Source organism: Saccopteryx leptura, chromosome 10, assembly GCF_036850995.1.
Source record: "Saccopteryx leptura isolate mSacLep1 chromosome 10, mSacLep1_pri_phased_curated, whole genome shotgun sequence".
Classification (NCBI taxonomy): Eukaryota; Metazoa; Chordata; class Mammalia; order Chiroptera; family Emballonuridae; genus Saccopteryx; species Saccopteryx leptura.
In genome coordinates this window covers 32,134,728-32,160,990 of record NC_089512.1, presented here as the reverse complement: position 1 = coordinate 32,160,990, position 26,263 = coordinate 32,134,728, and the positions used below count along the sequence as shown (strand labels likewise).

Here is a 26,263-nt window from a genome sequence, read left to right as displayed (position 1 = left end):
TGAAGCTATTGAAAATTTGACCTCTAAATAAATGATATGTTGCTGTATATCCAAAAAAAAAAGGAGAGAATATAATATCTCTTTTCTTTCATTTATTCATTCTTTTTTTTTTTTAAGGTGAGAGGAGGGGATCGACCCGGCAACCCCCATCTGGGGCTGACACTAGAATCAACTGAGCAATTTTTAGCACCTGAGGCTGATGCTTGGACTTAACCGAGCTATCCTCAGCACCCGGGGCCACACTTGAGCCACAGAGCCACTGGCTGTGAGAGGTGAAGAGGGAGAAAGGGAGGTGGGGAGAAGCAGATAGTTGCTTCTCCTGTGTGGCCAGACTAGGAATTGAACCTGGGACGCCCATATGCTGGGCTGACGGTCTATCCATTGAGCCACTGGCCAGGGCCAATATCCTTTTCTCAATACTGCTTTTGGGAGTAGAGTACAGAGGGCTCCACTGAAATAAAGAAATCAGGGGTGTGGAGACCTACTTTGTGTCTATACTGTTTCCTGCAAAGGCCACAACAATAGTGGGGTTTTTATTACTGATTTTTTTTAACAGTTGCTCCTCATCATGGGGGAAGATGAAACATTTCCTCATGACCTCTTCATCCAAATTAAATTGTATCATAAAAATTCCTTTGTTAAGCAGAAGTATTCTGTGTGAAATGATAAAATTTTATAATATTTGAAAGTTCATCTACTTCAAAAGAACCCAAATCTAGTCCTGACTTCATAAAAGGACTTTTGTTATTTTGTTATTTGCTATTCTGTTATCCATACATACACTCCGTAATTCAGATTCCAAATGCATGCCACAAAAAATTTAATTATATGACCACAGGCATCTTTATGAACTAGAGCTGTTTCCATAAAGATGGTAGTTTATAGAAACATGGGATGCTACTATAAAACTTAAAATTAGCACCATAAGAAAATTCTCATTTTTCCCTAGCATCTTTAAAGACATTATGATTAAGAATGGCATCTAGAGCTATAGAGGCAGGGGTTCCTTCTCTAGGGTCCATCAACAACTCAGGTGGCAGTAGGAGAAACGAGACAGGAACAATGCTGAAAATGCCAAGCAGACCACTCTGGCTTTATTTATTTATTTCACTCCACCCCCTTGACCCTCTCCCAAACTCTCATGTGGAATAACAGTCCCTGTTCATCCTATGTAGTCCAAATACAAAGGAAACAGGTGGACTATGGGTGTGGCCTAGTGGTAAGGTGGGCCGTGGCAAGCAAACAATAGTAGTTACTTTGGAGATTATAACTTTACTACTATGGACTGAACAAAATCCAAATAACGAGAGGTCTGTGCTTGGTTCAATGATAGTAGAGCTCTCCTGCTCAAGAGAACTTTAAGATCTAGAGGAACATTAAAAACCTATATGAGAGTTAAGAGACGGTATTCAACTATCCTGTTTTGCTACAAATGGGTTGGGAGACATGGGCATGTCATCAGAATTACTTTCCTAATCTGAGCAAGTAGCTTGAAATACAATCTTTGAAACTCCTTGAGAATATGTCAACCAGACTAAACTACTTCTATATCTATCTCAGAACACTGCATCCATAATCATGGAATGAAACTATGTCCATATGTTCAGATGATACCAGGATGTCTTTTAAATTTCAAATACTCCCTCATTAGCAGGCTACTTTTTATTCCATCGCTGCTTTATCAATCTTCCCCATATTTCTAGGCATATAATATTCATTCTCAATTGTATCATTTCAAATGTCTCATATAATTTTGTGAGTTTTAAAGATACATTATCAACATTCAGTTAAATGTTTTGACCTTTGACTCCCATATACCAAACATCTATGACATACTGGAACCTAAAATTTTAATACTGTAAAAATAGCAGTTCATGCAAAGTAACAATGTCACCACAATGGGGCAGATATATGTAAATGCTCATGTTCTATGGGTCACTTTAGCTGTTTTTATAGACAAAGGCATAATTTTGTATAAAAAAATGTAATGCCAATCAAATCTACTCACAGTATTTTCTAATAGTGTAAAAAGAAAACTGCATTGCTAAAAAGTAGCAAATGAAGATGGTCTTTGTTTATATTATTCGCCCCTCAATTCTAACTGCCCCAATCTGGCATTCTCCTAGCTCTTAGGAAAAAGCCCCATTGTAATACCAGTCATCATCTGTTAGTTGCTTCCATGTTTGTTTCACCTCCTAGGCCATGAGGACCAGACGGAGGGTCTATGTTTTACTTCACTCTGGGTCTCAGTCTTGGTGGTTTAGCACACTGGCTTGCCTATAATAAGTGTAAAGATTTACAGAATGATTGAGGTAAATTAGCTCTCTGGGACCAGAAACAAAAAAGATATAAACCTGTCAGAAAAGCATTCATAAGAACTCTGGATTAAAAATAAAATGAAAAACTAGATTGCTAACCACTGCTATCCCCCAAAAGAGAAGATAATCTGATATACAAAATAGACAAATACTAAATACTAATTTCTATTAAAATAGTCTATGAAAATTTCATCCTTAGACTATACCTTGAAAATTACAAATCCAAAATTGGAAAATAAGCATTATATAGAGCTAACAACGTAAAGCAAACCAATATATAAATAGCAAGCGATTAGTAAAATGTTTAAAAAGATTTATAACTTTCCAAGTTTCAGCCCAAATCCTACGCATTATTTTCTCAAATCATAGATCCAGCAACACATTTCAACATCACTGACCAAATATTCAACTGATTTTGTCTATTTCACTACCATACCTAAAAAGCACAGCATGCTAATATATCTTACAAATTCACTTCCAAAAATTCACAGGGCTGACAGTGGGCACATTTCAACTGGGAAGACCAGGGGGAAACAGAAGTGTGTCCAGGAGAGGGACTCCCCGTGCTGACTGACTCAGAGCAGCTTATCCTCAGATTTCAAATGTGTGCCTGTCTTTGCAAAGATAAACATTTACAGTCTTTAGATGACTGGAGCTTGCAGCTGACAATGTAAATAAACAAACATGTAAAAAGAATTTCCCCTAAAGCTTGGCTACAGGTAATAAAAGGGGCTTGAAGGGGTTTCTGAAGGAAAGGAACTCAAACTGTAACATGTATACTCAAGTCAGTTTGGGTTAAGTTAATTCAAGGCTGTACAGTCACGCATAGCTTAATGATGGGGATGTGTTCTGAGAAATGCACCCTTAGGCAATGTTCTCATTGTGCACACAACACAGAGTGCACCTACACAAACCTAGATGGTAGCCTATGCACACTGAGGCTGTATGGGGCAGCTCCTAGACTACAAGCCTGTAGCATCTTACTGTACTGAATACTGTGGGCAACTCTAACACAATGGTAAGTACTTCTGTATCTAAACATATCTAAACATAGAAAGGGCACCATAAAAATACAGTATAAAAGATAAAAAATGGTACACCTATGTGAGCACTTACCATGAATGGGGCTCACACTCACAATGGCTGAGTCAGTGAGTGAGCAGTGAGTGACTATGAAAGCCATCACTGCACACCACTGTAGACTTTATAAACATCATATATTTAGGATAAACTACATTTATAAATATATGTATTTCTTTATTCAACAATAACCTTAGCTTACTATAATAAACATTTTTACTTTATAAACTTTTAACTTTTTTTTTAAACTTCTTGACTCTTTTGTAATAAAACAGCTAAAAACACAGATTGCACTTTTGTACAAAAATCTATTTTATTTCTTTTTCTATTGAAAATAATTTTTTTAACCTTTTTATTAAAAACTAAGGCAATCACGCATACTAGTCTAGGCCTACAGTGGGTCAGGATCAATATCACTGTCTTCCACCTCCATTGCTTATCCCACTGCAAGGTCTTCAAAGACAACCACATACATGGAGCTGTCATCTCCTCTGACAGCAATGCCTTCTTCTGGAAGACCTCCTGAAGGACCTGCCTGAAGCGCTTCTTGAGGAGGTATAATTTTTTCAGAATTATGTCCATAGTGGCATACTTGGTTTGTCTCTTTTTTCCATCACAGATATGCCTGTAAGCAGATACTCCACCATAAACATTCCTCTCTATGAAAACTTTTGGTGTTCGGATTCATATTTTCAGACTTTTTAAGAAGCCTACTGAGGTCTGAAAAAGCTCTGTTAAACCCTTCACTGTGAATTTTTGTGGGGTTCTTCTTTTTCTTCTCTTGCAGTTTCCTTTTCTCTTACCTCTTCTTCAGCTATGAGTTCTTGTTCCGGTTCCAATATCTTACTAGTCAGTTCCTCAGGAACCATCTCTAGGAGCTCCCCAAGGTCATCCTCATCCACACCCAGGTTAAAGCTGTTGGCCATCTCAACCACAACCTGTTGATCTATGCAACCTAGTCATCCTTGGCAAGTCCTCTGAAGTCATGGACGAATTTCTTGAGTATCTTCTTCCAGATGCCATTCATCCACTCCCTGGTAACACCACTCCAAGCCCACATGACATTCTTGTTGCAGTCATAGATGTTGTAGCCCTTCCACAGCCTTCGGTATTGCAGGAGGGTCTCCTCAGGGCCTTCCCCAGTTGCAGTAATAGCCTGGGCAAAGGTTCTCCTCTTAGGTACTGGGCCTCACAAGCTGCTATAACTCCTTGCTCCATTGGTTGGATCAAAGAGGCAGTGTTTGGAGGGAGAAATACCACTTTGCTATTAGGGTGAGGATCACCAATAAAAAGAGGATGTCCAGAAGCATTATCAACAGTCAGCAATATCTTGAGAGGTATGTTATTTCCCAAATAGTACTTCTCCATTTTACTGGCATAGCAATCAGGATGGCATCTTGGAAGAGGAGCTGGGTCATGATGTCTTGCTATTGCTCCTGTGGCACACTGGCAATGTTGCTCACTGAGATGACTGAAAGCCCTCGAGTTCTCACTGCACCAGATCACAGCGGGTTTCAATCTGTAGCCTGCAACACTGTCCCCAAGCAAGACTGTTATCCTGTCCATAAAAGCCTCAAAATTTGGCACTAACTTGGCCTCTTCTGGAAAGTCCTTTCAGGCATCCATTTCCAGAATGGGGACGTTTCATCCAGATTGAATGTCTACTCTGGCAAGTAATTTTCCTCCACAATCAGCTTTTCTAGAGTTTCCAAGAATTCTTCAGCTGCCTTCACATCACCACTTGCAGATCTACCACTCAGTTCACTTTACGTAATAAATAACAGCCAGAAATAGCAGTAAATTCAACATCCTAGTCAGGGTCAACCTTTTCTTTCAACACTGAAATAAAACATGTTCTTTGGCCATGACATTCATGGTCCCGAGAGATACTCTTCTGTGTCTCGTCTTCCATCCAAGTTGTTAGAAGTTCCTCCATTGTCTGATATGGGCCCTTCTGGAATTTCTGTTAGTCCCACTGCCTTCAATGATGCAGATCCTTAACAGCTTCCAGCACTCTGTTCTTGTCCCTCAAGATCACAGCTGTGATGGATTGAGACTTGCCTGACTGGCGAGCAATAACCATCACTGATTTTCCACCTTCATAGTCCTCACTCACATTTAATTCTATTTCCACGTCAATCAGTCAACGTGGCCTCTTACAGGCAACATTAGCAGTGAATTTTGTATACTTGGGGGTTGCAGTGAATACACAAAGTGAGATTAAATCAAGCACAAAAGAAAATGATGCAAGAAACGAGATGTATGAGGTTACTGCTGGTGTAACACACATATTGTTAATACAGCAAACTTTTAAAAATAAGGAAACATTCTAAACAATGACAAAAAGTACAGTATAGACCCTTATGATCATTATCTATTATAATGTCCTGTACATAACTCTATGTGCCATACTTTTATAAGACAGGAGCTCAGTAGGTCAGTCTTAATCTGGATCACCACAAACACGTAAGTAATGTGTTGCACGATGATGGCTGAAGTGTCATAAGGCGACAGACATTTTTCAGCTCTGTTACCATCTCATGGGATCACTGTTCTATATGTAGTTTGTCTTTAACTAAAATGTCATTATGCAGCACATGACTATATGCAAAAACAAACCAGTTAATTATTTAAATAGAAGGTGACATATTTCCAGAGCCTTAAGTGATCAATAATTAGTTCAGACAGATTGAAGAGTATAGAGAAGCATAGATATTGACTATTTCCACTATCATAAAAAATAATAAAGTTACTTTAAGAAGATATATTCATTATTCAAATGTGATTTTTGAATAATGTTTTTTCTCAAATGTGGCTCCATAATGGAGATAAGAATAAAAGGTAATATTCTGATTTTATTTTCTTGAAATGTAAAAGTTACATTTTGTGGTTTTTTGAAATTATAATTTAACTATAAAGGCTGTGGTACTACTTGAGCAAAAATGAAAATAGAAATTAAAAATACTTAATAACGAAACTGTGAGGCTAAGTATCAGTATGGGTTTTATAAAAATTCCTCCTATATAATCTATACATAACTATAGATATCTTTAGATCCGATCTTTCATAGGTAACTGTAGATTTTATCCTAAAATATCATTTACTGTCACCTCAGAACTAAATAAAAATTTAAAAATACTTTTATGAAAAAAAAATACTGAGACAAAAGAGAATTCTTTTAGGTGAAACAGTTCATTAAAATTGAAATAAAATTTTATGCCTGACCAGGCGGTGGCACAGTAGATAGATTGTTGGACTGGGATGTGGAGGACCCAGGTTCGAGATCCCAAGGTGGCCAGCTTGAGCATGGGCTCATCTGGTTTGATCAAAGCTCACCAGGTTGGACCCAAGGTCGCCGGCTTGAGCAAGGGGTCACTCAGTCTGCTGAAGGACCATGGTCAAGGCACATATGAGAAAGCAATCAATGAACAACTAAGGTGTTGCAACAAAAAACTAATGATTGATGCTTCTCATCTCTCTCCGTTCCTGTCTGTCTGGCCCTATCTATCCCTCTCTCTCTGTCTCTGTAAAAAAAAAAAAAAAAAAAAAAAAAAAATTGAAATAAAATTTTAGAAAAGAGAGAGAAAAAAGAGAAGGTGAGAAACTAGTATTTGCTACCTCCTATGTGTTAGGTGAGTGGGCCAAGGTACCCTGCCCATTTTTAGGTATGCCCCCTTTAACTCCATGACAGCGATTTTCAACCAGTGTGCTATAAGAATTTTTTCAAGTAATACCTGACTATTTTGGTCAGGGGCACTGACCTCTTTTCCCTAAGACTGTCAAATAAAAATTGACAACAGCCAACACAATAGATGTCCACTGTGAATAAATCAAAATTATATCTTTTTAATTTTTGTTAGCTCAGCAAAAAATATTTTTCATGTGTCGCAGAATTTTGTAGTTTACTGTGCCATGAGATAAAAGAAGTTGAAAATCCCTACTATATAGGAACTGTTAACATTACAATTTTATAAGTGAGGTTACTAGGAATCAGAGAAGGTAATTACCTTGCCTAAGGTCAGACAGTAACTGGTAGAATCAGTAGTGGTGGTTTCTATCTCTGTGTTCCAAATTATTTCCCAAAATCATCTATTTATTCTTAAGAACTTATGAATATATGTCATATATTATACAGATTCTCAACCAAATAAAGGCAGCGCATTAAAGTGAGAAAAGCAATGCTCTAAGAATCAGAAAAGAAATACAAATTCTAGGCCCTCCTTTCTCATCTACTAAGTTATGCTGCTCTGGAAAAATAATTTAAATGGCAAGACCTTAGGAACTTACGATGCCAAGCAGTGGCAAAGTGGGATGGGGAATTCAAGTTGGTCTCTCTGTGTTAATATATGTTACAGACTGTGCTCTCCCACACGAATTCATATATTAAATCTTAACACCCAATGTGATGGTGTCTGGAGGGTAGAAGGGCCTTTAGGAGAGGATTAAGTCCTGAGGGCTCTGAGGTTAGAGCTCTTACAAAAAAGTGCTCTCACCTCTTCCACTATGTGAGAACACAGTGAAAAGACTATGTAGGAACCAGTATCTGGGCTCTCAACACACCAATCTGCCAGCACCTTAATCTTTCAACTTCCCAGCCCTCAGAACTAAGAGAAATAAATGTCTGTTGTTTATATACTATTCAGTCTCTGGTATTTTGTTATAGCAGCTTGAACAAAGTGACACTATAACTTTAAGCAAGTCAAATGATTCTATGACTTCATAGTCTTAAAAATAACAGACTAACAAATTTATATCATAATACAAAAAATGTAACCAGAACACAGATTTAAATTTAAAATCCAAAGTATACTTTTGCTGTATTATCTCTATTCTAATATTTTGAATTATTGCTTCATTTTTATTTCAAGAGACTTATGACATTCTTACATACAAATGGGGGAAAAAGGTATTATACCAAAAATAAATATAAATGATGAAAGGATCTTTCCTACTTTCTCCCAAATTACTTCTTACATGTAAAGATAATTACATAAAAATCTTTGTGATATACATTGAAGCTTAATTTTTAAAATTTACTCAACAAATAAAGTAAGTTCAAATTACATAATATATTTTTTCTTATTCAGGAAAAGAACTTAACTTTTAGATTACACAAACTGACCCAACTAAATTTTTAAAAACTTTTACCAACTTAAACAGATTTGACTCTGTGGGCTATAGAATATACCATATTAAAAAAGATTTACTAATTCAAAAGACACACAAACATAATCCTTTCGCATCTAAACACCATAGTTTTTTTAATTCAAGCCCAGGGTTTCTAAATAAATTATTAAAGTCTTTGTTTATTTGGCTATGACTTGGAACTGAATAACCATTGGTTGTTACTGTGTCTCGTGGAGTCAACATTTCATTTACAAAGTATTATTTGAAAATTTCCCAATTGTTAAAACTCAAAAGATAGTATATTTTTCCTAACAGCACAGCTTGGGAAAATATACCCAGAAATCATACCATGTGAAGTTAAAATTTTAAAATAATTAGGGTAGGCTAAATGATTTAATAGTGTATATGCAGAATACAGAATATCAAAGTTAAATATAAAAATTATTTTAAAATAATCTACAATAAATTATATTCTATCCCATGCCATTTACAGAATGCTAAGACAATGTCTGAACATTAAGCATTATTTTTAGTTTCCCAGAGAATACCAATAACTGGTCTGAGTTTTCTCTAACTAAATTGACTATTAAACCAATGGATTTTAACACGAATCCATGGCTATATAACACAATCTAATGAGACAAAAATAAAGGTATTTTCTATATTGGGAATTATGACATTATACTTTAAAAAGTCAATTACATTGACTCAAAACCATAAGAATTCCCAGGAACTTTTGTAGGAAGTTATAGTTTGACCAAGAAAGATATTTAGAAACACAGGGTAAAAAAAAGAAAAATGTTCACCTTCAGTTTATTTCCTAGGTCACTGTTATACCACCTAATAAGATAATTAAAAACATGCAAGCAGCTGGTACTACAGCTAAACAGATTAATGTAATAGTCTGTAGTCATATATGCTTGCAAGGGGCTCGCCTCTTTGCAGAGGAGAAGGTCAGCTGCCCTTGGGAAGAGGGGGTGGGGTGGTGGTGCGAGAATATTCCTCCTACCATGTGGCCTTTGTGCTGTGGTCACTTAGTTTAACATCTACTGCAAACTGCTAATCGGCAAACTACTTTTCTTTCACATCCAGCAATGGTCTCTCAGTTTTAATGGTTATACAAGAAATAGAGACAGTCGTACCATCTGACAGAAAACATTAAAATTTGTCTCAAAATATTATAAGAAATAATGCATAAACCAATATCTCCTAAATTCTTATTAATTTTTTTAATAAGTCATCTGTAAATTAGGAGATATACTAGCAAATTTTAACAACAACAACAAAAGATATCCTATTAACCAGTCACCACACTCCAATCATACTAGTCCCTTAGGAGTTAAATGCACCTGTACCCTATCTTAAATCAATAAAACAAAAACCACAAATGACACAAATCCAAAGTAAACCTCACAGCCTGTGAAAAACAAAGCTAGGAAGGTCAGGAACACAAAACCACAGTTAGGGTCCATCAATTTAAAATTTTTAAATTTTCTTGTCAAAATTCCAAAAATCTGTCTCTGAACTTACACTAACTGCAAAAGATCTTCCTTTTATCTTTGCTATGTGCACAATTTAGTTATAAAAAGACAATCTAGAATACTGTATCAGAGATTGAGAGTTTCAAGCCTCAGATTAAGCTTGTTCTTAGCTCTCTCTGTTAATAGACAAAAGTTTTCCTGTAAGACATGGTATTTTAACATCTTCCTTTTGGTGTCTCTATATTAGAGCACTATAGAAAAATTGCTACATTACCACATGATACTGATGATAACAACAGTGATGACGATGACATCAATGGGAAGATATCAGCTAATATTTATTCAGCATTTAGCATGTGACATTAGTGACATTATACCCTTAACTCCTCATAAGTGTGTTTTATTACTCCCACTCTAAAAATAAGGAAAGTGAGGCTAAAACTTGTCTAAAGTCTCCAAAATATTTGGAGTCAGGTTTTGAATCAACTCACTATGTTTAGATATTATTAACAAAAAAACAGAACAACAAAAAAAGAGAGATTATGCTTTCTTGTAACTGAAAACCTAAGACCACAATAATAGAAACAAATAATGGAAAAATAAAGATTTAGGTGATCAGTTCAAAAGTTAATAAAACCTCAGCATATGCCATAAAAGAGTACACCTATTGGAGGGTTAAATGAGGACTAAGACTGCAAAGTTGACAATTTACATGAAGTAAGCACAAAAGAATAATAGTAATGCCATGGCTTTGCATTTACATTTTCCAAAAGTTCTACCTTATATTATACATTTTATCTCAGTCTTGAAAACATCTGTGAGAAGGAGCATACATTTTATAGATGACAAACTAAGGCTAATCATCACCTTGGACACAAGTATATACAGCTTGAGTATGTTCCCTAGGCTGACAGCCAGAACTGTCTAACTGTGAAGGAAGGTCAGGGTTTCTGAGGCAGTTTAAATAATACAAAGGTAGAATTGTTAGGATGTTTGAGGGTTGGAATATTCACATTTTCCAAAGCCCTATTTCTAGTTAGTTTCAAAGAGCTATGATGGCAGGAAAAAAATCATTTTCATTATCAAAAGTGAAGTATACTGACAATTCTGTTGCCATTTTAGTGTGATTCTGCAGCAATTCCTAGGTTGTATCAGTTAACCTTAATATGAAAATATACCCCAAAGCTGTGCTTCTATGAATTCTGCATTTAACCCTAGTGTCAAATTCACAAGTAAGCTCATTATATCATAAGAGCTATTGCCTACTGAGTAGAAAAATACTCATTTCACACCTTAAATACTATAATACTATTTAATAACAGCACTGGCCTGCCAACTATTAAAAGCTTGTTTTTATATACTGTACTACCTGAGCTTTTTATCTTGCCGTTTTAATTACAACAATAAATTAATATCCTAACATTACAACACTGACAGGCATTGATTAAAAATATATTAGTTAACAACATTAGTATTTATTGTGCAGTTACATTAGGAGTTCATTTTCAAAATACAATTATCATTCAATAAAATTAAGATCCTTTAATCTTTAAACTAGTCAAGAAGAAAATAAATTCCAAGATAATACTGTGCATTCACATGAACACATTTCTCTTAACTTTATATTATGTCCATTATTTACTATAATTAGCTAAACCATAAATGTAATAGTAAAATATAATTCACCAACAAAATTTATATATATATATATATATACATATATATATATATAGATTTTCCTTCCTTTGAAATACATCTTTACTTTCCTTTTGTCTTGGTTATTTTTTATTGTATTTATATCTAATAATGATATTACCACCATAGATTTCACATGAATTATCATATTAACATTCCTCAGTTACGTGCCAAATCATGAATATTTAATTAACTATATTTTATATTCACCTTTTTTTGGGAGGATCAGCTATAACATGTTCAGATAGAGGATTCTACCTATTATTAATATGTCAAATTCCAAATTCATATCATACTCAGCACCAAAAGAAGAATTTAAAGAATTCTAACGTTCATAAGATAAGACAGGTACCGTGAAAATATAATGACAACATATGAGCTTTACTGCTGTGATAATACCTTCTAGAACACCATGGGAACATAAGCCCTTTGTAGTATCTATGACACTTGAACAACTGATTATTTATATAGACCCCAACTGGTATAAAATAAAGATGTCAAGTGTTTCAATTACCATCACATTTCTGGAATTCAAAAACAAACTGTGAAAACATTCCCATTTACTGCATTCTTATTAAGTGCTTCCTGTATACAGGGCCCTACTCTAGATGTTAAAAGCTCGCCTGGGATGGGAGAAAACAAATAACAGTTCCAATTAGGGATATAAAGGATGTGTTCAAATAAAAATATAAAGACTCTAAGCATAAATTCCATATTTATTATATAAAAGGAAGAGTGACAGTTTAATATGCAAATGAGTTTTCAAGTGTACAATGGTTCTTGCATATATTTTATAGTGTCATTACACAAGTATCAGAACTAATTAACCATAAGGACAGTGTACTCCAATTAGAGTATTTCTTCAACAATCTGTTTTGCTGTCTATCATGCCAAAATGTACTTTTATTAAATATGTACCTTTTTCCCAACGAGTAAACCTAGTTCTTACATCATTTTGGTTCAGTATGCAAACTTTCAAATATTATTGGAAATATTTTACTCTTTCTTCTTTCTAGGCTTTTCTGTTATGATGGTACAAATGCCATAAATACTCAAGCAAATTCAAGTTAAAAGGAGAGTATTAACAAAAGACTAGATAATGCATATATTTTCTTAACGCATCCTTTCCTTTTTAAAAATCACTAACTGAGACCATAACTGCCCTGTTTGTGAAGAGCCAAATGGGATTTTAACAAACAGCACTTAATGTAACCACGAATTACATGTTATACTCTCTCTTAGTTGCTCATAAACAGTACTCTCCATTTTAGCAGAATACTTAAACAAAAGGAAGCCTTTAGTACTGTAACAGATATACTGAAAAACAAAACAAAAATGGATTATAATGGAGATTAATACTATACGTGCATTCATTCCAATTATCCTAATACAGGTTAACAATAGATATCTACAATAAATCCACTTATTCAACAATTTAGAATGTTGCATTTTCCATTACTCAATAAATCTGCAGAACAAGTATATATCATAATAATATTCTTTACACTTGTCATATTTTTAAAATACAGGCAGCAGTTTCTTACTACTCTAAGGTTAGAGTCCTATAAGATTAGTCATTTTGTACATCGTCCTGTAGTATTATGTATCTATGTATTCATCACCTACCTATAGGAATTAAAAGTCCCATCAGAATCTAAAGTAGAACTGGTTCTTCTTCCATTTTTATTTGAGTCTCCTGGAAAATAAAAATTACAAATACACTGAAATAAGGGAGATTATAAAACTGAATTATCTCAGTTGAAAGGCTCCTATGACAGCTCTGCAGTATGTTGGGTCAAAAGGCATATATCCCCTTATCCCTCCCCCCAATGTCTTTTAGAATCAGAGCCCATTAGGCCAAAAGTTTATTTTGATGCAAAATATAAAGCAAGACCACCGCTTCTAACTGAAGAGGAATACTACCAAGGTCATTGCTAACTGGAACAAATGAAGAACAGTTCAGACCTTTTCTTCTTATGAATCATAGACAAGCCAAAGTTTATATGCCATTTAATCACACACTAATGTTTATAAACAAAGGGCAGCTTTCTGATACTGACCAAGCTGCCTGCCCTGACCACTGATACAATCGAAAGAGAGCAGGCAGAAAGCAGACCAGAATGTTCTCCGGCCCCGAACCCACCCCATCAAAAAATCCGGTCAGCACAGAAGTAACACAGAAAACAGAGCCAGCAGTCTATGGAGCTTTAACTGCATCTTAATATTTTCCCCAAAACTTCAGGTTTTAATTGTGAGCAAGAGTTCAGCAGTTTAAAAAGTGAAAAAAAATGACAACATCAAAAGGTATTTTTGCCTCACATGGTAATATCAAACATTTAGGAGAAAAACACATTTTCACTCAAGAAACTGAGTGAAATATCTATAAAATCAGATTTAGAACAAACATGTAACTATCAGTTTAAAATTATAGAATAAAAATAAATTTGCTAATGAAGTCTAAAAAATGCTAACCAAGCCACAATATAAAATACATATTTTTATTGAAAGAAATGTAATAATTTAAAATTTAAAACATATCCTGCAAAGCACAGTTTCTATGAAGCCACAGTATACTACTATGAAACATATCATTTATTTTTAGAAACAAATTAAAAAGACTAGAATCTGATTACATTTTATACTCCTAATTCCTGTAATGTAACTTTCAAACATCAGGTTATACTCATTTCTTTGCTAGTTAAAGCTTAATAATTTAATGATATATCCAATTTTAATTTATACTTTTAATCCACTTTGAACAACCTAAGGTGCCACTGGAGATCATCACAGTGGTCCTGGTTAAGTCAAATAGTAATTACAGAGCTTTCACTTTAAAGATGAGATTATTTTTAATTATTGAGTATAGTACTTAAGGTACCATACTTATATAATTATGCTACTCATTAAATGGTTATTGAAAGCTGAAATGTAATTTTAATGACAGCTACCTATTTTTCTTTGCACATTTTAGAGTTGACAGATTAATCAAGAATGTTGGTTCTCTTCAAAAGCTTTTGCAGCTGCACCCAAGTTTTAGGAGCACAAGAACTGGACTGAGCCGGCTTACTGAACTTTTAACTTCTTCAAAATGCACTTGCAGGTTTTTTATTAAACACCAATTCTAAAATGAATTATAGAACTTGAAAATGTTGAGAATTATTATAAAAAAATATCCATAAACCAGTTAGATGATGAAGATCATACCAGCCGCATACTTTCATTCTTTGAAAACATGGGTACCGAAAGATTACTCAATCAACATACTTCATTTTCTTTAAAAAATTAATGATATCTTACAATAAATAAAAATTTTAAGGAAAATTAGTCTCTGTCTTGCTAACTGAAAATTTCCTCCAGCACATGGTATTTAACAGCTTGCAGACATTTCCTGTGAAATGCTCCAGAATCAGCATAGAATAAGTACTATATCCTATACTGAAAAATAGGATCCTTCTTTCTCTTTAAAATTAAAGATTATCATCACTTAGAATATACATAAAATCTCACCAATAGAATATTTCTTGCCTTCTGCTGGTATTTATCAGATCAAATATAAAAATCCTTCAAATAATTAAGACTTTTAGGGTTTTCAAACAACTAGGTTTTGTCATCATAATACATTACAAAAGTGTTCTTCATTTTATACCTGTTTTAAAATAAATGTATCACATTAACTGTGACCATCAAAGTATGGTAATAAGGGGAGAAAGCAGTTTTCTCTCTCATAAACATACCACATAAGGAGAACAATTGTTCCTCTACACAATATTAGAGGAAAGATTTCAGAGTTTGCTATACAAGGTAAAGGCAATAAAGTTTTGAAACAGGAGAAACTGCTTTGTTCCTTCAATCCTCTAGTTGCAATTAATTATAGCAAATGTTTATGAAAACATCTGTTCCTTACAGTTATAAATTCTTAATTTTAGTATGGACGATTCCAGACTCTTATTTTGGAAGATAATTGTCTGACAATTGAAAGGTTTAAAAACAACGGACAGAATTTGTAATTCTGGAAAATTATATATAGAACGTGCTATATCCAATAAAGATACATTTGTTTGAAACATTTGGAGGAGTTTAAAACTGGTGAGTAGGAAAAATCAAAGATAAACAGAAAGGCTCATCTTTCATTTCTACACTGCTTTACTATAGAAGCATATCTGTAACAACAAAAAACAACAAATAAGAATTAAAAATAAGTAGTATTTTACTGTCAACCTAATTTTGAGGTATGTATAATAAACTCAGTAGTAATTTTATCAGGGGTTTTAATAAGCCGAATGCCAATAATTATGGGAAGATATGTGTAGTGCTCCCGAAAAATAACAACAGAGGGTGCAAGAGAGTTTAATATAATGTTTGTAGCTGGTCTTGAACTAACTTATCAGATAGCGGTAACTGTAACAAGGATGCCTAGGTTGTTTTCAGAACTAACACTTTCTCTTTCTCACAAACACATATTAAAGTAACCAGATACAAAGACCTTTATATGATCAAACGACACAAATGCTTAAATGTTTTAAGATAACAGACTTCATTCATTTCACTTGCTTAAAAGTAATTTAACAAAAGGCTAGATTTTTAAAATACAATTGTGATTTTAAAGGTATTTTAATATTTAACATAAACTAATCAATAAAATAATCTGGATTTATTAACTGAGTAATATTTAAATGCATAAACTATATGCAATATAAGGGGTGGGACAAAATTAAGCATATAGTTATGAGTATGCAAAAGACAGTTTATTATTGTATTATTACTTATTATTATATTATTTTACATATAAACTATAAACCTTTTACCTCACCCTGTATAATATACATATTTTGTTACTATATATATATAATATTGTTCAACATTATATTTATAGAGTTCATCAATTACTTGTGACCATAAGAGTTTGAATTTATATAACACATTTATTTCTCATTAGTTGGTAAGTTCATAAAAGGAGCTGATAACATCTGCAATTAAAATGAGTTGGTTGATTTGGGAAAAAAAAATGCCGGTAGCTACATTGTTTCATCTGAGGATGCAAAGAGCAGGGTATATTCCATTAGTAATTTCTAATATCAGGTATTTAACTTATTAAGCCAGTAATATATATAATGGTGACTTAAATTTCAAAAAATAAGAATCAAATTCTAGACTCCTTTTTAGCTTTTACTGCAGTCATGTTTAGTGAAGGGCATTTTTAGTATCTATCTGTGCACTGTTAAGATCACCCTAAACAAAAGTTTACAATAACTGTATAGTGCTTTTTATGCACAAATATCTGCTTTATGACAGGAGAACTAGAGATGTTAAGCAATGCTAGAATACAGAGAACCAGAATAACACTATGAAGAAGCACATGTACTCAATTGTGTCTCCATACATCTAAAAAACATCAACTTTTCGAGTATCACATCACATTAGCTATGAATTCTGATAACTATTACATAATTTTAAAAAGATTTATCTCTGAATTATAAAAGAAATGTCACCAAGTATGTGTGATGAATATTTAATAGTAAGAGGGGAAAAAGAGATCTGGTTCACACTTACTGAAAAGAAAGCCATGGTAACCACATTTTAGTTGTCATAGGATAAGGTGGCATAAAATGTTAGTGCAAAGACCTATAAAAACTTTTATGTCTTTGAAATGAATTAGCATTACTACTGAAATGTTTTAGTTACATTTAAAATTTCATTTTAAGTAATACTTTTTAATATCTATGAATTAAGTAAATTCATATGTTGACACAAGTTGAAGGCAAAGCATAGGACTCAGCATCATCTATGAAGACAGTAGCCACACTAAAGGAATCACCATTTCAGGAATCAGGGAAACCACAGGCTAGTTGTATTTAAATCTAGGACTACTCATTAGGTCTAAGAGCCATATACAAGTAAATACAGAAAATTTGTGTATTTAGTAATTTTCCATTTTCTCTATTATTGTCAATTCATGTACATTGAAATGATTTAATGGTCTTAATTAGGTTTTTATGTAATATTTTCAAAGTACTTTTTAGATCATAAAAACTCAGATGTAAAACAGAAATACATAGAAACTACTTTAAATAAAAAAAATTTCAAGTGGACAATAATTTAAGGAGATAAAATTTTTGTTATTCCTATAAATCATTAGTAAAATTATTTTAAAAAGAAAGCAGTCATACCAACAGAGTGGTGGAATATACAACTCCAATTACCCTCCCTCGGAACAGTGAAAGCCAGCCCTGAAAACAACTTTGCAACAACTCTGGAAAACAGTCAAAGACTTACAAAAACCAAATGAACAATAGATCAAGAAAGGCAACTTGAAAGCTTTGTGGCACTTTTACTCGCCCCTCTCTTATCCCCACCTCATACAGTAGCAGTTTTGAAAAGAAAAACCAGTTCCCAGTATGAGAAGCCAGTAATTTGCAAATAATTGTGCAAATCATTTCTAACTTAAAGGATAGACAGGAGATACTCATCCCTTTCACATCTAACTAAAAATAATAAAAATAATAATAAAAAAGTGGTGGGCATATTGCTTTTCAACACACTGCAAGCCAAAGAAACTGAAAACCAGCAGATATGGAGGAGTGGGGCAAAGATTACAACTGAAACATAGCATAGACCACATAAGGCATGGGAGCAAAGGCTGGTGAGAGTTACTTTGGAAATTTAAAGCATTCAAAAGCACCCAAGCCTAACCTGTGGTGGCGCAATGGGTTAAGCATCGACCTGAAATGCTGAGGTCGCTGGTTCAAAACCCCAGGCTTGCCTAGTCAAGGCACATATGGGAGTTGATGCTTTCTGCTCCTCCCCCTTTCTCTCTCTCTCTTTCTCTCTCTCTCTCTCTCTCCGTCTCCTCTCTCTAAAATGAATAAATAAAATCTAAAAAAAAATTTTTTTTGTATTTTTCTGAAGTTGGAAACGGGGAGGCAGTCAGACAGACTCCCGCATGTGCCCGAGCGGGATCCACCCGGCATGCCCACCAGGGGGCGATGCTCTGCCCATCCGGGGCATTGCTCTATTGCAACCAGAGCCATTCTAGTGCCTGAGGCAGAGGCCATAGAGCCATCCTCAGCGCCTGGGCCAACTTTGCTCCAATGGAGCCTTGGCTGCGGGAGGGGAAGAGAGAGACAGAGAGGAAGGAGAGGGGGAGGGGTGGAGAAGCTGATGGGCGCTTCTCCTGTGTGCCCTGGCTAGGAATCGAACCCGAGACTCCTGCGTGCCAGGCTGAAGCTCTACCACAGAGCCAATGGGCCAGGGCTTAAAATTTATTTTATTTTTTTAAAAGGCACCCAGGTGTACAAGGAAAAGTAGAAGTCATGCACATGCCCAGGACACTGTATGATCAGAAAGAACTGGAGAAACCTTAATCTACCAAGTTAAGCTAATCACTAGGATGAGTGCAAGCCTGGCTAACAGATTCAGAACTGTCATGGCACAGAGCCAATCTGCAAAACACAGAAACATTTATTTTTTGTTTTGCTTTTTTTTAAGGCCCTGGTATTCAAGAAAATTTATCAAAACCTTAGCAGAACACCAACTAAGAAATAAAAACTGCAGTGACTACATACGTCAAGGTCTAAGTATATGCAAAAATAGTTCTAGAAAGTTGTTAGACACATGGACTAAGACAGTTTTAAAAACATAAAAAATAGCAAACCCTGGGGAATGGATGAATTTGTTATCCAGAGTTACCAAATTATGATATTCCAAAAAGTCATTAAGTCTACAGAGAAACAAAAAGCATGGTTCATTAAAAGAACAAAAATATATGATATAAAGTATTCCTGAGGAATCTAGAAATTAGACTTACCAAACAAAGATTTTAAAACAACTTTCCTAATGATGCGCAAAGAGCAAAAAGAAAACAAAGAATGAAAAGAAATCAGGTAAATAATGAACAGAATAAGAATATTAAGAGATGGAAACAATAAAAGAAAACAAACAATTCCTGGAGCTGAAAAATACAATAACTAAAATAAAAATATCTGGAGGGGTTCAATAACATATGTGAGCAGGCAGAAGACAGAAAGAACAAACATGAAGATCAGGTGATTGAAATTTCAAGTCTCAGGAGCAAAGGAAAAAAGGAAAAATAGTGAACAGAGGTTATGAGGCCTGTGCAACAACATCAAGCACATCAACATACACATTATGAGAGCCTGCCTGATAAGTAGGATAAAAGGGTATGCTCTGTTATTTAACTGCTCAATATCTCAATTTTCTCATAGTAAAATAAAGACTAGAACTATTACCAGAAAGTGTATTTTTGAGAATTAAGTAGGTACAAGTTACATTTAGTGTAGAATATAGCACACTGTAAGTCGTCAATAAATACAGCTATTATTTTCATGAATACTTTAATCAATGTATTTAAGATACTGGAACCAGTGTAAGAATAAAAGAAAGAGGCTTTTAATTCTGGTGAAAGAGAATAAGCTTATTCATAATTTAAATAATTAAAAATTGCAACTTTTTTCTTAGTAATTAAAAATATTTCTGATACTTTTCTTAATTATCAAGAAGTATTTTTTATGAATTATAGAAGAATGACATACAAAACTTGTGGAATCCTTTTAATATTCTTTCTGATGGTGATCATACTAAATATCCAATATATGTAAATAAAGAGAGTGGAGGAATAGTAAAATTAAATAATATTACAGTCTTGAAATTTAAACCCATCCAATGCATGAACTTAACATATGTAACTTATTAGGATTGATAAAATGTAGATAGATAAAAAATTAAAACTTTAGTCAATCTAGTAATAAACTAAAACTATCACATATAGGGCAGTATGTATTATACATGCATCAGAATAAAACATTTAAAAATTCATTATTATGCAACTAAATGGAAACAAAGCCTAATTTCAGGCCTTTAATTGCAAGTATAACTACCCAACTTAACATGAAATAATATGCAAATGCAAAAATTTCTATTTATTATGAATGTCATTTCTAAGCATACTATCATTTCTCCAGGCAATCCATGGATTTAAACCTGCTTGATGTGTCTAGGGGAAAAACAAGTAGACCAGAAATCATATAAGAAAACTGAATTTTAATACAAAATCAATCTTTCTGAGTTCTACCATCCACATTGTTTACACAAAGGGTAGGACCATTTCAGATTATGTTCATAAACATAATGATCTTCCATATCCTGAGAGCAGATATATAGGTGTGTGTGTGTGCGCGCATGTGCGCGTACATGTGCATGGTGTAAATGCAGGAGTGAGGGATAAGTAGAGAGAGTGAGTGAGGGAGGGAGAGGAATGAGGATAAGGGGAAGAGAGGGAGAGAGAGAGGTGAGATGAGATAATCATGGGTTGGGTTTAGAATTCTCTATTTTTATTTTATTTTAATTTAAAAAATGATTATTGTATTGATTTTAGAGAGAGAGAGAAAGAGAGTAGAAGGGAGGGAGGAAGAGAGACAAGAACATAGATCTGCTCCTGTATATGGCCTGACTGGAGATTGAACTACTAACCTCTGTGCTTTGTGATGATACTCTAACCAACCGAGCTATCTGGACAGGGCAGGGATTCCCTACTTTTAAGTCTTCCCAGATTATTCCAATGACCCATGAGTCTTTCCTAGGACAATAAACTTCTATTTTTATTAGTTATTTATTTTTTTGTATTTTTCTGAAGTGAGAAGTGGGAAGGCAGAGAGACAGACTTCAGCATGCGCCCGACCGGGATCCACCTGGCAAGCCCACTAGGGAGCGATGCTCTGCCCATCTGGGCCATTGTTCCATTGCAACCAGACCATTTTTTTTTAGCACCTAAGGCAGAGGCCATAGAGCCATTCTCAGTGCCCAGGTCACTTTGCTCCAATGGAGTCTTAGCTGTGAGAGGGGGAGAGATAGAGAGAAAGGAGAGGGGAAGAGGTGGAGAAGCAGATGGGTGCTTCTCCTGTGTGCCCTGGCCAGGAATTGAAACCAGGATATCCACACACTGGGCCGATGCTCTACCACTGAGTCAACTGGCCAGGACATAAACGTCTTTTCTTTTAATTTAAATATATTTGGTATTATTCAGTGAGAGGAGGGGAGGCAGAGACAGACTCCCACATGTGCCCCAAATGGGAGCCACCTGGCAAGCCCACTAGGGGGCGATGCTCTGACCATCTGGGGCATTGCTCCTCTACTTAGCAAACAAACTCTTCTTAGTGCCTGAGGTAGAGGCCATAGTGCAATCCTCAGTGCCAGGGCCAAATTGCTCCAATTGAGCCATGTCTGCAGGAAGAAAAGAGAGAGAGAGACAGAGAGAGAGAGAGAGAGAGAGAAGTGAAAGGAGGAGGGATGGAGAAGCACATGGGCACCTCTTCTGTGCCCTGAGAATCAAACCAGGAACATCCACACACCGGGCCTATGCTCTACTGCTGAACCAACTGGCCAGGGTCAATAAACTTCTAAAGTGCTAAAAGAGACAGTCTCATTTTGCAGAAGGCAATATAATTTGTCCCAAATAAGGAAATCCCTGAGTATTTCATAGGTCATCATTTACTATGAAGAATCAACAAGGCAAAGCTTTTTTTTTTTTTTTTAAGCATTTTTAATAATTTTTTTTTAATGGGGCGACATCAATAAATCAGGAGACATATATTCAAAGATAACATGTCCAGGTTATCTTGTCATTCAATTATGTTGCATACCCATCACCCAAAGTCAGATTGTCCTCTGTCATCTTCTATCTAGTTTTCTTTGTGCCCCTCCCTCTCCCCCTTTCCCTATCCCTCTCCCTCTCCCCCCTCCACCCATAACCACCACACTATTATCAATGTCTCTTAGCCTCACTTTTATGTCCCACCTACATATGGAATAATGCAGTTCCCGTTTTTTTCTGATTTACTTATTTCACTTCGTATAATGTTATCAAGATCCCTACATTTTGTTGTAAATGATCCAATGTCATCATTTCTTATGGTTGAGTAGTATTCCATAGTGTATATGTGCCACATCTTCTTTATCCAGTCATCTATTGATGGGCTTTTTGGTTGTTTCCATGTCCTGGCCACTGTGAACAATGCTGCAATAAACATGGGGCTGCATGTGTCTTTACGTATCAATGTTTCTGATTTTTGGGGGTATATACCCAGTAGAGGGATTGCTGGGTCATAAGGTAGTTCTATTTTCAGTTTTTTGAGGAATCACCATACTTTCTTCCATAATGGTTGTACTACTTTACATTCCCACCAACAGTGTATGAGGGTTCCTTTTTCTCCACAGCCTCTCCAACATTTGCTATTACCTGTCTTGTTAATAATAGCTAATCTAACAGGTGTGAGGTGGTATCTCATTGCAGTTTTGATTTGCATTTCTCTAATAACTAAAGAAGATGAGCATCTTTTCATATATCTGTTGGCCATTTGTATTTCTTCCTGGGAGAAGTGTCTGTTCATGTCCTCTTCCCATTTTTTTTATTGGATTGTTTGTTTGTTTGTTGTTGAGTTTTATGAGTTCTTTGTAAATATATTTTGGATATTAGGCCCTTATCTGAGCTGTTGTTTGAAAATATCATTTCCCATTTAGTTGGCTGTCTGTTTATTTTGTTATCAGTTTCTCTTGCTGAGCAAAAACTTCTTAGTCTGATGTAGTCCCATTCATTAATTTTTGCCTTCACTTCTCTTGCCTTTGGAGTCAAATTCATAAAATGCTTTTTAAAACCCAGGTCCATGAGTTTAGTACCTATGTCTTCTTCTATGTACTTTATTGTTTCAGGTCTTATGTTTAGATCTTTGATCCATTCTGAGTTAATTTTAGTACAGGGGGACAAACTGTAGTCCAGTTTCATTCTTTTGCATGTGGCTTTCCAGTTTCCCCAGCACCATTTATTGAAGAGGCTTTCTTTTCTCCATTGTGTGTTGTTGGCCCCTTTATCAAAAATTATTTGACTATATATATGTGGTTTTATTTCTGGACTTTCTATTCTGTTCCATTGGTCTGAGTGTCTATTTTTCTGCCAATACCATGCTGTTTTGATTGTCATGGCCCTATAATATAGTTTGAAGTCAGGTATTGTAATGCCCCCAGCTTCATTCTTTTTCTTCAGAATTGCTTTGACTATTCGGGGTTTTTTATAGTTCCATATAAATCTGATGATTTTTTGCTCCATTTCTTTAAAAAATGTCATTGGAATTTTGATGGGAATTGCATTAAATCTGTATATTGCTTTGGGTAATATGGCCATCTTGATTATATTTATTCTTCCTAACCAAAAACAAGGAATATTCTTCCATCTCATTATATCTTTTTCGATTTCCCTTAAAAATGGTTTATAGTTTTCATTATATAAGTCCTTTACATTCTTTGTTATGTTTATTCCTAAGTATTTTATTTTTTTGTTGTTGCAATCATGAAGGGGATTATTCTTTTGAGTTCGTTCTCAAATGTTTCATTGTTGGCATATAGAAAGGCTATTGACTTCTGTATGTTAATTTTGTATCCTGCAACCTTACTGTATTGACTTATTGTTTCTAGTAGTCTTTTTGTGGATTCTTTGGGGTTTTCGATGTATAGAATCATATCATCTGCAAAAAGTGATACCTTTACTTCTTCTTTTCCGATATGGATGCCTTTTATTTCTTTGTCTTGTCTGATTGCTCTGGCTAGAACCTCTAGTACCACATTAAATAAGAGTGGAGAGAGTGGACAACCCTGTCTTGTTCCTGATTTAAGGGGGAAAGCCTTCAGTTTTGTGCCATTTAATATTATGTTAGCCGATGGTTTCTCATATATGGCTTTTATCATGTTGAGATATTTTCCTTCTATATCTATTTTGTTGAGAGTCTTAAACGTAAAATTGTGTTGTATTTTATCGAAAGCCTTTTCTGTGCCTATTGATAAGATCATGTGGTTTTTGTTCTTTGTTTTGTTGATATGGTGTATTAGGTTAACCGTTATATGTATGTTGAACCATCCTTTGAGATTCTGGGATGAATCCCACTTGATCATGATGTATTATTTTTTCAATATGTTGTTGTATTCAATTTGCTAGTATTTTGTTTAGTATTTTAGCATCTGTATTCATTAGAGATATTGGTCTGTAGTTTTCTTTTTTTGTGCCATCCTTGCCTGGTTTTGGTATGAGGGTTATGTTGGCCTCATAAAATGTGTTTGGAAGTATTGCTTCTTCTTCAATTTTTTGGAAGAGTTTCAGTAGAATAGGAACCAAGTCTTCTTTGAATGTTTGATAAAATTCGCTGGTATAGCCGTCTGGGCCTGGACTTTTATTTTGGGGGAAGTTTTTAATGTTTTTTTTCTATTTCTTCTCTACTAAAAGGCTTTCTGCTTCTTCTTGACTCAGTCTAGGAAGGTTGTATTGTTCTAGGATTTTATCCATTTCTTCTAGGTTGTTGAATTTAGTGGCATAAAGTTTTCCATAGTATTCCACAATAATTCTTTGTATATCTATGGTGTCCGTGGTGATTTCTCCTCTTTCATTTTGGATTTTGTTTATATGAGTTCTTTCTCTTTTTTCCTTGGTAAGTCTTGCCAAGGGTTTGTCTATTTTGTTGATCTTTTCAAAGAACCAGCTCCTTGTTCTATTAATTTTTTCTATAGTTTTTCTGTTCTCTATTTCATTTATTTCTGCTCTGATTTTTATTATCTCCTTTCTTCGGCTGGTTTTGGGTTTTCTTTGTTCTTCTTTTTCTAGTTCCTTAAGGTGTGAAGTTAAGTGGTTCACTTGGGCTCTCTCTTGTTTGTTCATATATGCCTGAAGTGATATGAACTTCCCTCTTATCACTGCTTTTGCTGCATCCCATAGATTCTGATATGTCGTATTGTCATTTTCATTTGTCTGTATATATGTTTTGATCTCTGCACTTATTTCTTTTTTGACCCATTCATTTTTTAAAAGTATGTTGTTTAGTTTCTACATTTTTGTTGGATTATTTTCCTCTTTTTTGCAGTTGAATTCTAGTTTCAAGGCTTTATGATCAGATAATATGCTTGTATAACTTCGATTTTTATGAATTTGCTGATGTTGTTTTTGTGGCCCAACATACAGTCAATTCTTGAGAATGATCCATGTATACTGGAGAAAAATGTATACTCAGTCACTTTGGGATGAAATGTCCTGTAGATGTCTATCATATCCAGGTGCTCTAGTGTTTTGTTTAAGGCCACTATATCTTTGTTGATTCTCTGTTTGGATGACGGATCTAGAAAGGCACAAGCTTTGATCTCATTTTTCAGTAGTAGTAGTAGATGGCATTGAGCTATGCTAACTCTGTACACTACCCTAATATGACCAGTAGCATGTAATGTACTTATTACTGGGGGAAGAATGCAGATAGGAGACGACAAGCAGATCACACTACTGGACTATGTGGACTACCTGGCTCTTGAAAGCAACTAACTACAAAAAAGTTACAAAGTGCCAGTGGTATAATTTAGACAATGTCAAAATATATTTATATTAAGTAGATAAACAAACAGATTTTGAGAAGAATTTTCTAAGAAATAAATGCATTGACAAAGAATATTATATCTTTAAACTTGAAAAAAGAATATTAAGGCCAAAGATAATTACTATAAAATTTGTCTTTTGGTATATTT

At 34.6% G+C, this 26,263-nt stretch overlaps 1 protein-coding gene across 3 annotated transcripts in view; it reads right to left on the bottom strand.

Moving 5' to 3' along the window:
- The window catches only part of TBC1D5 (TBC1 domain family member 5), a 495,717-nt gene that overhangs the window by 238,415 nt on the left and 231,039 nt on the right, over window positions 1-26,263 (bottom strand). For all 3 annotated transcript variants that reach the window (XM_066350480.1, XM_066350479.1, XM_066350482.1), the window contains one exon: window positions 13,328-13,397. In XM_066350480.1, coding sequence (XP_066206577.1) covers window positions 13,328-13,397 — 70 coding nt within the window. The remainder of the gene's footprint in view (window positions 1-13,327; window positions 13,398-26,263) is intronic.